Genomic DNA, 14808 nt, shown 5'->3' with positions numbered 1-14808 from the left:
GAAAAAGTAGAAATGGAATTGATGAACCTGTGGAAGGATTTAGCACTTTAAAAGGAACCATGCCAGTGACATCAGAATCTTTGAGGATAAATGTGTTATGGTAAATTACATTAAGGCATTAGCTGATGTAGAATGTCAATCTGACTGCATTCCAGGCTGCTTTTATTTGCTACAGGTATTCTTGAACCAAAACCAACTTGGCTTGCTACAATATCCACCAAAGGTTTTGACCCACTTCCTGCTCTCTATCTTGCGGTTTGTTAAAATATTCAAAATCGTTGCTCAAATAATGGAAGGTATATCTCTCACAGATCCCAGAAATAATTGCCTGCTCTGCAGTCTGCCTAAAAACGCTTTGCAGAATTATTAATCAGAGTTATAATAGAACTGAGTAATATGCTTTCTTTGGAAGCTCTGCATGTCACAAGATATTAGATTATGATTTCAGCTGCAGTGTCAAGCCACTGAAAAATTTGCAACTAATTGCTTATGAAGGTTATTCTGCAATTCTCATACTTGTAAGTGTTTTACGCAGCTACCAATCGTTATATTTGGATAGTAAATCATTAATGTGAAAAGCTCTGAACTCTTTTGCTTAAAAAAGCTCCGTATAAACAGAAGGATTTTAAAAAACCTTTCCAATTAGGGAAATTATTCCACAAATATTAGGCTCCAAATGGCGAGAGATTCCTATTTCTGCTGTACGTTTTATTTTATATCTGCCAGCAACGAATAACCTGCCATTAAAGTGGGTCAAAATAAAAATACTGAAATTGCAATTTACCCTATAGTTCAGTTGGAAGATTAAGGATATGTTTCTGTTCCAGGCTTTCCTTTCATATTAGAGAGGGAAGGCGATTGAACAGTCAAACTTATCATTTGATTCTGATTCCAACAAAAATCAGATAAACCTGAAACATAGAGCATTCCTGCGATGTGAACAGAAGCTGTGAAAGCTCCATTCTTGATTGAGGAAATACTGTATTTAAGGCCTACCCTGTATTTTACTAAATGTAGTGGGCAAAAGCTAGTTTTGAATTGCTGGCTCTTAATACGGATGTGTTCTTTCCCACAAACGTGCACCTCAGACTCGGTCTTTCTATTTTCACAAAGAACTGATGAAGAGGACATTAGGGAAACCTACTTATGCATATGAGGCGAGGGAGTTTGTTGTAAGTCTATGTATGGTGACTTGCCATACACCCATCCTGCAGTTATTAGCCCCACTTACACAAGCAATTAAGTTGGATTTTGATCTCTCTTCACACTGTCAAATGTATGCTTAATTACAAATCTTTGAAATACATAATGCTGAATAGGCAGGACATATGTAAAATAGCATATTTTAAAACGGGTTTAAGCTATAAAAGCTTAAGAGCTGCACTGTTTATAATGCAGAAAACATAAGGAACTTGTATGAATCAACCCTCTTCGAAGAAGCCTTACACATTGAAGGAAGGTGTTAAATCCATTTGAGCTCTACTCTATAACTGGGCCAACTTTTTATTTATTTTGTTAAAAATAATTTTGATGCAAATTTAATTTTGGTTATTTTTAGAAAGGTTAATGGCCTAGAATATTGTTTTCTGGATACCCTTTTGAGTTACAATAAATTGTTTACAGACCTTTATTCATATATGTTGATGCTTGTGTAATGCAGCATTAGATTAGTTCACAAGAGGTGTTACCAAAATCTAATTGGTTTGGGATCAAATTTGAGCATCTGATCAACTAAGAATCTCATCAGATGGTCTGCGTACGGTATCATGCTGAAATTGCTTCATTTTGGCATGATACATTGGAATATCTGCCTGTAGCACTCTTTTCATAAGGTAAGAGTTTGTACCTCTGAAACTTCTAAAACTGAGTTCTACTTGTGCCCCAAGACCAAATGCTTTCCCACAGAAGGGACCTCCAAACTGCCTTTCAATTGTCCGCTTCCCAGAAATCAGTCTCAAAATGGCGTTTGCAAAGATTAGCAATCGATCAGGTTAACATTTGACATGTGGAGAAAGGAGGAGAAAATTAATTCTCAGCACCAATGTGTCTTTATATCATCTTGGATTTTTGATGAAACATTTTTAACAGTTAGAACTGCCCCCTATTCAGATCAATCTGTAATAAACCACCTTGAGCATGTTGATGATGCATATCAACTGGAACAATAATAGTAACTTGTATTTATGCACCACTTTTTAATCAAATTAAACATTCAAAGATACTTCACAGAAGCATTATCAAGTAAAATTTGACATGGGCCACATGCGATATTATGGCAGATGACCAAAAGCTTGGTCAAAGAGATGGGCTTGAATGAGCATCTGATCCGCAGGGATCAGTTCTGGGTCCTCTGCTGTTTGTGATTTTCATTAATGACTTGGATGAGGGAGTTGAAGGGTGGGTCAGTAAATTTGCAGACGATACCAATGGTGGATCAGTAAATTTGCAGACGATACGAAGTTGTGGATAGTGAGGAGGGCTGCTGTCAGCTGCAAAGAGACATAGCTAGGATGCAGAGCTGGGCTGAGAAGTGGCAGATGGAGTTTAACCCTGACAAGTGTGAGGTTGTCCATTTTGGAAGGACAAATATGAATGCGGAATACAGTGTTAACGGTAGGGTTCTTGGCAATGTAGAGAAGCAGAGAGATCTTGGGGTCTATGTTCATAGATCTTTGAAAGTTGCCACTCAAGTGGATAGAGCTGTGCAGAAGGCCTATGGTGTGCTAGCGTTCATTAGCATAGGGACTGAATTTAAGAGCCGTGAGGTGATGATGCAGCTGTACAAAACCTTGGTACGGCCACATTTGGAGTACTGTGTGCAGTTCTGGTCACCTCATTTTAGGAAGGATGTGGAAGCTTTGGAAAAGGTGCAAAGGAGATTTACCAGGATGTTGCCTGGAATGGAGAGTAGGTCTTACGAGGAAAGGTTGAGGGTGCTAGGCCTTTTCTCATTAGAACGGAGAAGGATGAGGGGCAACTTGATAGAGGTTTATAAGATGATCAAGGGAATAGATAGAGTAGACAGTCAGAGACTTTATCCCTAGGTGGAACAAGCCATTACAAGGGGACATAAATTTAAGGTGAATGGTGGAAGATATAGGGGGGATGTCAGAGGTACAGGGCCTGTTCTGTGCTGTATTTTCTTTGTTCTATGTTCTAAAGGGGAAAAGAGAGGTGGAGAGATTTAGGGAGGGAAATCCAGAGCTTAGGATCCAAGCAACTGAAGGCACGACCCACCAGTGCTAGAGTGATTAAAATCAGGGATGAACAAAAAGGGCAGGATTAGAGGATTGCAGATATCTGGGAGGATTGTGGGGCTGAAGGAAATTGTAAATATAGGGAGTTGTCAGGCCATGGAGACATTTGAAAATGAGGCATTTGAAGATTTAAAAACTGAAGAATTTCTTAATCAGGAGTCACTGTGAACTGAGGCTTGAATGAGTCTTCATGAATTTAGGACATAGACAGCAGATTAATAAATTATGCAAAGTTTGTGGAGGATAAACTATGGTAACATGTGAAAATAGGCGATCTTCATAATGGCACATATATGTGATCAGAAACCCATCTTGGGATCAGAAATGGCATCAAGGCTGTGAACATTCATCTTGGCCTTGGACAGTTGGTTGAGAGAAGGATGGTGTTGGTGGCCAGGGAACATCATGTAGATCAAAGATGTTGGTTTTCCCAAATTGAATTGGACAACATTTCTGCTCATCCAGTCCTGAATGACCATCAAATAGTCGCCAACTTAGAGATGGGAAGGCGTCAAGAGAGGTGGTAGGGATAAGATAGAACTTAGTGTTGGCATACATTTGGAAATGAACGTTGTGTTTTTGGATGGTATCACTGAGGATAAAACAGAGAAGGGGACCGAGAATAAGTACTTGTGGATGCCAGATGTAATGGTGCAGGAACACTTAAGATAATTCATGATTCTCTGGTTAAGATTAGAAAAGAACAACATGACACTGGGCAAGTCCCACCCAGCTGGATGGCAATGGAGAGGTGTGAAGGAGGATGGTATGGTCAAACGTGCAAAACGCTGCAGACAGGTTGAAGCAGAATAGCTTCCTTTTGTCACATTCAATTAGCATGTGATTTGTGACTGAGGGTTTATGACAGGGGTGGAAAATTGATTGGAGGGATTCAACCATGGCGTTCTGTAAAGATGGGAACGGATTTGGGAGACTACAGCATCTTCAAGCAAAACAAAGGGGAGATTGGAGATGTAGTGGTGATTTGAAAGTAGAGGAGAGTACAAGAGTTGTTTTATTTTTAAGGAGAGGGCTAATGATGGCAGATTTAGAACAGTACAGAACATAGAACAGTACAGCACAGAACAGGCCCTTCGGCCCTCGATGTTGTGCCGAGCAATGATCACCCTACTTAAACCCACATACCCGTAACCCAACAATCCCCCCATTAACCTTACACTACGGGCAATTTAGCATGGCCAATCCACCTAACCCGCACATCTTTGGACTGTGGGAGGAAACCGGAGCACCCGGAGGAAACCCACGCACACACAGGGAGGACGTGCAGACTCCACACAGACAGTGACCCAGCCGGGAATCGAACCTGGGACCCTGGAGCTGTGAAGCATTGATGCTAACCACCATGCTACCGTGAAAGGGTAGCAGAACCTAAAGAGAGCAAATCAGTTAACATGGGAGCAGAGAATGGAATTTCGGGTTTTCAGCAGTTTAGCAGAAGTAAGGGCTAAGGAAGCCGGAGGTGGGTCTCATTGATGATCTAAGCTTGGAGAAGAGGTGAGGAAAGATTAGATAGAAAGTAAAGAACAATGCATTTGGGGGTAGGGCAGAGAGCCATCTTGGAGAAAGTTTGGCCTGCTGAGCTAGAGGAAGGAGGAAAGTGATAGAGGCAGCTGATCTGCAAGTCTCAGTCAATGTGTCAAAGAAGGTAACGGGTTCCTTGCAACTGTTGGATGGTGGAGGGGACAAGGGAGAGGAATCAGCTAAACTTGCCTTTAAAATTCATCCCAGCCACCTTCACTAGCATCCATATTAAAAACCACAAGTGCCAGAAATTTCAAGCTTCAGCATGAAATCCTACAAAATTGTTCATTTCTGAAATAACTACAAAGTATATGTTTGCATGGAAAATATTTAATCATAAAAACTAATCAGTAGTTCTCAAGTGCGATCATAACTAACTTGCTTACGTTAAATAAAGCTGCACTAGAATGATAATTTATTCAAAACTGTTAATTGCAGATATGGTGTGGCTAGTTAAGGATTTTCTAATTTAGCCTTCAGAGGTCAATGAGTTACAGTGTCAAGAGAAAGCACTGTTTGATACGTCATTTGGCTGCTTTTAATTTAATTAGTTTGAACAAGTGGCAAACAGAAATGTTAAAATATGTTTTTACACATTTTCAGTTTCAGTGACTTTATTATCTAAAAAAACTCAAATTGGTGTTTTGTTCAATATTGGTTGTGAAACCACTTTCTATCAATTATTTGTTAAGTAGTGATTGTAATATTTTGTTACAGTGAGGTACCTAATGATTTCTTTTGAGAAAAAAATGTCTCCTGACAAGTTGCAGGAACGAAATGTGTGTTTAAGAAAGAAAGTTAGAATTTAAAAGATTAACTGAAATGTCCATGACACCCATAATGTGTGAGATGCAACTTCACTGGTTTGTGTATTGTGTTTTTAAACTATAGATCACAGTATCAACTTACTGCTATTTGGTATTTTTCTCGCAAAAGATTAACATGAATTTTATCATGCCCTTAGTTGTTGAAGATAATAAAGTCCACATTGGAGCAGTTTGTACCCCTATTTCCTTGTGAAAGCACATAGGCACACCTAATAATGCATATTCACTTGTATTAAGGGCTGCTAACACACCAGTTTAAATGGTTGGTAATCACCGTGTTCATCAATGTAGGCTAAATCACTTTACATATCTGAGAAAATCGTTTTGTGTAGATGAAGGAACATAGGTCCCAAACTATGAAGAAACATGTATTATGGAAAGACAGATGTAAAAGAAAGTGATGTGAAGAAGTAACTGATAGGAATGTAGAATTAATTTGAAATTACAGCACAGAAACAAACTGCCTTACCTCATCTAACCCTATCAATATATTCTATTCCTTTTATGTTTTGTATTTATCTAACTTCCCTTTCAATACATGTATGCCATTTACTACTTCTGCTCCATATGGTGGTAAGTTCTGTATTCTAACTATTCTCTGGATAAAGAGGTTTCTCCTCAGATCATTATTGAATTTAACAGTAACTGATTTATATTTGCATCCCCTAGTTCTGTACTCTCCCACAGATTGTAACAACTTTGTCTACCCTTTATGATTTTAATGACCCTGAATTGATTAAGGGACCTAACTCCTTGCTGTAGATCATATGTTACACAGGTAAATTTTACAGTTTTGTAAACAGAATTAAATTAAATTACTGCATTTTATGCCCCGAGTGTGTGCCTCTTCTCCCCCCAAACATTTGGTCTGTTGTAAAAAAAAATTAAATGCTCGATGGGCATATGGTTACGTTGCATTTTGCGGAAGTAAAATGACCTGCACAACCCCATCTTAACCTTGATGAGCTAGTACCACCAGTAACTAGAAGCTTCTAGTTTGAGATTGGGCTGCTACATGAGAGGAGACAATATCCAAAATAGTTAACTGACTATTGAAGGGAGATAGGGGAATAGCAAAAGCTGATTGAAGGAGTATCGGCTTGTATTAGTTTTACTTGGAGCTAGATTAGCATACTTTAAAACAAATCTTATGGCCAGGAAGCAATAGCACAGAATTAAATGCATGGTTTGGCTGCTATTAATTATTTCCAGCGTTATATGATTTTCCGGGTGAAAATTTCAAAGTAGAAATTGTGCAGATCAATCTCATTAATGCAAGGGCACAGTAACATTAAGGACACACTAACGTGAACTGGAAAGCTTGCTTTCTTTGCTGGTATCACCAGAGCATCTTATTTGCAGAAGTTAACTTCGGCATTATTGCTAATAGGCAAATGTTGCACACAAAGTACAATTTTAAAAATACACTTCCGTTGTTGCACAAAACCAAAATGCATCATGAACATGTATCTTTTTAAGAAGGACTTTGAAGAGCTCTCTATATCCAAACCATTTTTAAAGTTTAATTCCATCTCTGCCATGTGCAATTTACTACAATAGGTTAACCTATTTGTGTAAGTGGGGTTACTGACTAGAATTCACAATAACACATGGACTTGCTGCTTCATTGTTATGTGTTATTGCATCTTGTGGCTCCAAATCCCATCATAATTATCTGTAGAATAGATGCTTGCTAATGCTGTATTGAGAAGCATATGCAGGCTGAATATAATAAATCATAAGGCTGCGATTCTGTGTTTCTCATTGTTAGTTGTTAAAAGCTATAAGATCATTCTTACTTGTCAGAACTTAAACTATTTAAGTAAACTAAATCTAAATCAGTTTTGTACTAAATTGATGTTCCCAAGTCATGGTCTCATCAGCATGCTTTCATAGGGAGTAACATTAGAATGAAAATGTGCATATTTTTAAAGCAGTTTTGGAAGTGTATACTTCCTATGAAATGTTAGAATATGGTCTAACCTCTTTGAATGCCTATGTTTAAAATCTCCACCTCAGCCATGTTATACTTAGTGTTATTGAATAGTGTATGGTCAGTTTCTCACAGGCAGGAATGGAAAACTAGCAATTCATTTTTGAACTCAGATGCGCACTTACAGCTGAGGAGTTGGTTAAATGGGATTAAATGTGGAGCATCAAAAGAGGGGCAAAAAAAAGTCAGGTCAACTTTCTCTTTCACTTAAAACATTTTAAGACATTTATAAATTTTAGATGGTTAATGCAAAAAAAGAGAAAATAAATCCTCAGCAAATTTCTACCCTGGCAATAATATTGTAAAACTTGTGCCACATGATCATTGGTTTAGATTTGAATAAATCAGCCTGATGAAGGGGACCAAAAATACAATTTCTTTTTTACTGTGTTTCCTCTGCTTCTCAACGCTTTCATAGATACATATAGATACATAGGAGCAGGAGGAGGCCTTTTGGCCCTTCGAGCCTGCTCCGCCATTCATCACGATCATGGCTGATCATCCATCTCAATAGCCTAATCCTGCTTTCTCCCCATAGCCTTTGATCCCATTCTCCCCAAGTGCTATAAGAACTAGGAACAGGAGTAGGCCATCTGGCCCCTCGAGCCTGCTCCGCCATTCAATTAGATCATGGCTGATCTTTTGTGGACTCAGCTCCACTTTCCGGCCCGAACACCATAACCCTTAATCCCTTTATTCTTCAAAAAACTATCTATCTTTACCTTAAAAACATGTAATGAAGGAGCCTCAACTGCTTCACTGGGCAAGGAATTCCATAGATTCACAACCCTTTGGGTGAAGAAGTTCCTCCTAAACTCAGTCCTAAATCTACTTCCCCTTATTTTGAGGCTATGCCCCCTAGTTCTGCTGTCACCCGCCAGTGGAAACAACCTGCCCGCATCTATCCTATCTATTCCCTTCATAATTTTAAATGTTTCTATAAGATCCCCCCTCATCCTTCTAAATTCCAACGAGTACAGTCCCAGTCTACTCAACCTCTCCTCATAATCCAACCCCTTCAGCTCTGGGATTAACCTAGTGAATCTCCTCTGCACACCCTCCAGCGCCAGTACGTCCTTTCTCAAGTAAGGAGACCAAAACTGAACACAATACTCCAGGTGTGGCCGCACTAACACCTTATACAATTGCAACATAACCTCCCTAGTCTTAAACTCCATCCCTCTAGCAATGAAGGACAAAATTCCATTTGCCTTCTTAATCACCTGTTGCACTTGTAAACCAACCTTCTGTGACTCATGCACTGGCACACCCAAGTCTTTCTGAACAGCGGCATGCTTTAATATTTTATCGTTTAAATAATAATCCCGTTTGCTGTTATTCCTACCAAAATGGATAACCTCACATTTGTCAACATTGTATTCCATCTGCCAGACCCGAGCCCATTCACTTAACATATCCAAATCCCTCTGCAGACTTCCAGTATCCTCTGCACTTTTCGCTTTACCACTCATCTTAGTGTCATCTGCAAACTTGGACACATTGCCCTTGGTCCCCAACTCCAAATCATCAATGTAAATTGTGAACAATTGTGGGCCCAACACGGATCCCTGAGGGACACCACTAGCTACTGATTGCCAACCAGAGAAACACCCATTTATCCCAACTCTTTGCTTTCTATTAATTAACCAATCCTCTATCCATGCTACTACTTTACCCTTAATGCCATGCATCTTTATCTTATGCAGCAACCTTTTGTGTGGCACCTTGTCAAAGGCTTTCTGGAAATCCAGATATACCACATCCATCGGCTCCCCATTATCTACTGCACTGGTAATGTCCTCAAAAAATTCCACTAAATTAGTTAGGCATGACCTGCCTTTTACGAACCCATGCTGCGTCTGCCCAATGGGACAATTTCTATCCAGATGCCTCGCAATTTCTTCCTTGATGATAGATTCCAGCATCTTCCCTATTACCGAAGTTAAACTCACTGGCCTATAATTTCCTACTTTCTGCCTACCTCCTTTTTTAAACAGTGGCGTCACGTTTGCTAATTTCCAATCCACCGGGACCACCTATATCCAGCCACCTCTTGAATATATTCAAAGTTTTAGCATCAACTACTTCCTGTGGTAATGAATTCCACAGACTCACCACACTTTGTGTGAAGAAGTGTCTCCTTATCTCTGTCCGAAATGGTTTACACTGAATCCTCAGGCTGTGACCCCTGGTTCTGGACACACCTATCATTGGTAACATCTTCCCTGCATCTACCCAGTCTAGTCCCGTTAGAATTTTATAAGTCTCTATGAGATCCCCCCCTCATTCTTCTGAACTCCAGCAAGAACAATCCCAACCTAGTCAATCTCTCTTCATATGACAGTCCCGCCATCCCTGGAATCAGTCTGGTAAACCTTCGCTGCACTCCCTCTAGAGTAAGAACATCCTTCCTCACAGAAGGAGACCAAAACTGCACACAATACTCCAACTGTGGCCTCACCAAGGCATTGTACTGCAGCAACACATCCCTACTTCTGTACTTGAAATCTCATGCAGTGAAGGCCAGCATACCATTAGCCTTCTTTGCCGCCTGCTGCACCTGCATGCTTACCTTCAGCGAATGCTGCACAAGGACACCCAGGTCCCGCTGCACACTCCCCTCTCCCAATTTACAACAATTCAGGTAGTAATCTGCCTTCCTGTTTTTGCTTCCAAAATGAATAACCTCACACTTATCCAAATTGTACTGCATCTGCCATTGGTTTGCCCACTCGCCCAACCTGTCCAGATCTTGCTGTAGGAATAATTTGATTAGAGATAGTCAACACGGTTTTGTGAAGGGTAGGTCGTGCCTCACAAACCTTATTGAGTTCTTTGAGAAGGTGACCAAAGAGGTGGATGAGGATAAAGCAGTTGATGTGTATATGGATTTCAGTAAAGCGTGTGATAAGGTTCCCCATGGTAGGCTATTGCAGAAAATACGAAGGTATGGGATTCAGGGCGATTTAGCAGTTTGGATCAGAAATTGGCTAGCTGGAAGAAGACAAAGGGTGGTGGTTGATGGGAAATGTTCAGACTGGAGTCCAGTTAATAGTGGTGTACCACAAGGATCTGTTTTGGGGCCACTGCTGTTTGTCATTTTTATAAATGACCTGGAGGAGGGCGTAGAAGCATGGGTGAGTAAATTTGCAGATGACACTAAAGTCGGTGGAGTTGTGGACAGTGCGGAAGGATGTTAAAAGTTACAGAGGGATATAGATAAGCTGCAGCGCTGGGCTGAGAGGAGGCAAATGGAGTTCAATGCAGAAAACTGTGAGGTGATTCATTTTGAAATGAATAACAGGAAGACAGAGTACTGGGCTAATGGGAAGATTCTTGGTAGTGTGGATGAGAGAGAGATCTCAGTGTCCATGTACATAGATCCCTGAAAGTTGCCACCCAGGTTGAGAAGGTTGTTAAGAAGGCGTACGGTATGTTAGCTTTTATTGGTAGAGGGATTGAGTTTCGGAGCCATGAGGTCATGTTGCAGCTGTACAAAACTCTGATGCGGCCGCATTTGGAGTATTGCGTACAATTCTGGTCGCCGCATTATAGGAAGCATGTGGAAGCATTGGAAAGGGTGCAGAGGAGATTTACCAGAATGTTGCCTGGTATGGAGGGAAGATCTTATGAGGGAAGGCTAAGGGACTTACGGCTGTTTTCGTTAGAGAGAAAAAAGTTAAGAGGTGACTTAATTGAAGCATACAAGATGATCAGAGGATTAGATCGGGTGGACAGTGAGAGCCTTTTTCCTCGGATGGTGATGTCTAGCACGAGGGGACATAGCTTTGAATTGAGGGGAGATAGATATAGGACAGATGTCAGAGGTAGGTTCTTTACTCAGAGAGTAGTAAGGGCGTGGAATGCCCTCCCTGCAACAGTAGTGGACTCACCAACACTAAGGGCATTTAAATGGTCATTGGATAGACATATGGACGATAGTGTAGTGTAATGTAGGAATAGTGTAGATGGGCTTTAGAGTGGTTTCACAGGTCGACGCAACATCGAGGGCCGAAGGGCCTGTACTGCGCTGTAATGTTCTATGTTCTTACACCCTCGTCACAATTCACCCTCCCACCTAATTTGGTATCATCTGCAAACTTTGAGATGTTACATTTTGTTCCCTCATCCAAATCATTAATATATATTGTGAATAGCTGGGATCCAAGCACCAATCCCTGTGGTACCCCACCTGCCAATTTAAAAAGGACCCATTAATCCCTACTCTTTGTTTCCTCTCTGCCAACCAGTTTTCTATCCACCTCAATACATTTCCCCCAATCACATGCGCTTTAATTTTGCACAATAATCTCTTATGCGGGACTTTGTCAAACGCCCTCTGAAAGTCCAAATAGACCACATCGACTGGCTCCCCCTTGTCGACTATACTGGTTACGTCTTCAAAAAATTCCAACAGATTTGTCAAGCATGATTTTCCCTTCATAAATCCATGCTGACTCTGACCGATCCTGTCACTGCTTTCTAAATGTTCCGTTATAAATTCTTTGATAATGGATTCAAGCATTTCCCCCACTACCGATGTTAGCCTTACTGGTCTATAATTCCCTGCTTTCTCTCTACCTCCTTTTTTGAATATCGGAGTGACGTGAGCTGCCCTCAATCTGCAGGGACAGTTCCAGAGTCTATAGAATCCCGGAAGATGACCACCAATGCATCCACTATTTCCAGAGCCACCTCCTTAAGCACTCTGGGATGCAGATTCTCAGGCCCTGGGGATTTATCCGTCTTTAATCCCATTAGTTTTCCCAGCATCATTTCTCTACTAATGTTGATCTCCCTCAGTTCTTCCCTCTCATTAAACCTTTCATTCTCCAACATTTCTGGGATCTAATTTGTGTCCTTATTTGCTGTCTTGTCAGATATCTCTCTTGTACCTTGTCTAAATGAACATTGAGCCCTGCTTATGAGAAATGACAATAAAAACAACTGTTGTTTTTTATAAAGCACCGTAATATAGCCGCATTAATATCGTGGAATGTTTCAAGGTGCTTGACCAAAGCAAATATCAAACAAAAGTTTGAACCAACATGAGGAAATTTGGGGATAGATGACGGCAAGCTGTTGATTATGGAAGTCAGTATAGTCAAGCCCAATTCTAACTTCATCCCTTAGAAACACATAGGCTGGGATTCTCCGAACCTCCGCGTCGCTATCAGGCTTGCCGCGGGGGCGGAGAATGAGGCGTCAGACCCACGATCGGGTCCAATGCCTCCCGCGGTTCTCGGGGACCGGAGAATCACCGCCAATCACGCGGTTGGCGCAGCGCCGGTTGGGGGCCATTGAAAGAGGCCCCCGCTGCGATTCCCAACCGATAACTGGCTGTGTTCCCGCCGGCGTCTTTCACTCATGCGGCCGCCCTGGTGGGGGGGGATCTGTCATCGGCAGGGCCTCCAGGACAGCCAGGCTCGTGATGGGGGGCCACCAGGCGAGCGCGATCTGGAGGGGGGGGGGGGCCAATATTGGTGGGGCCGCCATGTTGCACGGGGCCGCTGTCGCAGGCGTGGACCCGCGGCCGAAAGTGCAGAGCCCATATCGGCAGCCGGAGCTGCGAGGACTACTCCGGGGCCCTGCTGGCCTCCTGAAAAATGGAGAATCACGCTTGACTTTCTCCAGGAATGTCCAGAGTGATATACGCCGATTTTCTCACGGGGTTGGGGATGAAGCCCCATTGTCAGAAAATTCTGCCCATTCTCATTAAACAGGGATTGCTGAATAATCTGGATATAACACCCTCCTTAATTCAAGGCTGGTGAGGCTAATTGTCATATAGATTACTGCCCTAGCTCAGATTAATTAGTGCAGTTCATCTTGAATCCCATGTATAATTTGAGGAGCCTTGTGTTGAAGGCAGCGTAAATCTTTACGTCACAGTAAATCTTTACGTCACAGTAAATAATATTTCACAATGTAAGCATGTTAATTGAGTAATTTACCACAATATTAAATAACAAAATTGAGACACTTGTGTGCATTGGAACTATTGCTTGTCTTTGAGTTGGGATGTTTAATCTATTTCAGATGTGAGCACATCCTGTAAATGAATTGTAGGAGAAAAATTAGCCACAATTTGCCTTGCAGTTGTTATCCGGTGATCCCAGACGGAAAACATATATGTGCAGCTGTTGTAAATAGAAATGCTCTCATCTGTGATGTCAGCCATACAAACTGCCACTCACGGCATCTAGGCTCACAGATGGAATATAGCACTTGAGTCAGTTATAAGGGGACACCATGCCCTTGGGACCAGCCCCCTACAAGATGTAGGATTTCAGGAGAGGAATAAATAAACTGAGGGTGGAATCTGCTTCCCTGATTCCATTTATTTTCATGCTTGTGGGTGTTAATCCATAATGCAGTACAAGTTGGAATTAAATTCTCAGTCTCATGAAGAAACCGTAGGCTGGATTTTCAGCTTGGGATCAGGGCAGTCAGGTTAGTTTCTGGACAAGCCCACACCCATATCGAAGTAGACCCCTGACAAGATTTTCAAAAAGGTCAGGCTCATTGTCCAATTAAGGATGATGGGTAGGCGCTCAACACTGAAGGGCCAAAAGGAGGGCCTCCAGCACTGAGAAAGGGGCTGCCTGCCAATGTAGGTAAGGCAGAAAGGGAGCACCTCGAGGTGGAGGTGCTCACTCAACACTTCAAAAACATTTTAAAATAAAAGGTCCGTCTGTGAGGCCGCACATGGTTAGCTGTGACCATCTGGATGTCACCGGTGGGGGAGGGCTTAAAGTTCCATTGAAACATGAGCCTCCCAACCCAGTCAACACAAGAGAGGGTCTTAATAAACCTCTTAATTACTTCCATTAGCTCCCACTGCTTGTGGACAGGAAGCCATTTTGCCACTGGTCTGGCTTTTTTCAAACTGGATCTGTCTATCATGGCAGTATGTGTTGGGAAATACGAGGCCTACCTACTGCCACCATCAGGCTTTACTAATTCAACCCCTAATGGTTGATGTGCAAAATGAAAATTTTATTGGTATAGAGCAAGATTATTCTTTCCTCTTTAACAAAGAAACACACTGGGCACTTGCACATATCTATTTGAAATTTGTCCCATTAGACGCACTAGGTATGAGCCCACCATGAAAAAGCCAAGGATTTGCAACCTCCGCCCACAAAAAGAGGGTAAAACTAATACATACATGTGAGGCTAGGGTAAA

The 14808-nt window shown here is 41.6% G+C and overlaps 1 protein-coding gene across 11 annotated transcripts in view; it reads left to right on the top strand.

Annotated features, from left to right (window-relative positions):
- Positions 1 to 14808, top strand: part of LOC119955494 (formin-binding protein 1) — a 280892-nt gene that overhangs the window by 195426 nt on the left and 70658 nt on the right. For 3 of the 11 annotated variants that reach the window (XM_038781726.1, XM_038781725.1, XM_038781724.1), the window contains exon 11: positions 1089 to 1172. The exons of the other annotated variants lie outside the window; for them this stretch is intronic. In XM_038781726.1, the coding sequence (XP_038637654.1) occupies positions 1089 to 1172 (84 nt within the window). The remainder of the gene's footprint in view (positions 1 to 1088; positions 1173 to 14808) is intronic. 11 annotated transcript variants of the gene reach the window in all.

Source organism: Scyliorhinus canicula, chromosome 21 (genome assembly GCF_902713615.1).
Source record: "Scyliorhinus canicula chromosome 21, sScyCan1.1, whole genome shotgun sequence".
Lineage (NCBI taxonomy): Eukaryota > Metazoa > Chordata > Chondrichthyes > Carcharhiniformes > Scyliorhinidae > Scyliorhinus > Scyliorhinus canicula.
The sequence above is the reverse complement of the archived record's forward strand: the minus strand, read 5'-3'. Positions and strand labels throughout refer to the sequence as shown.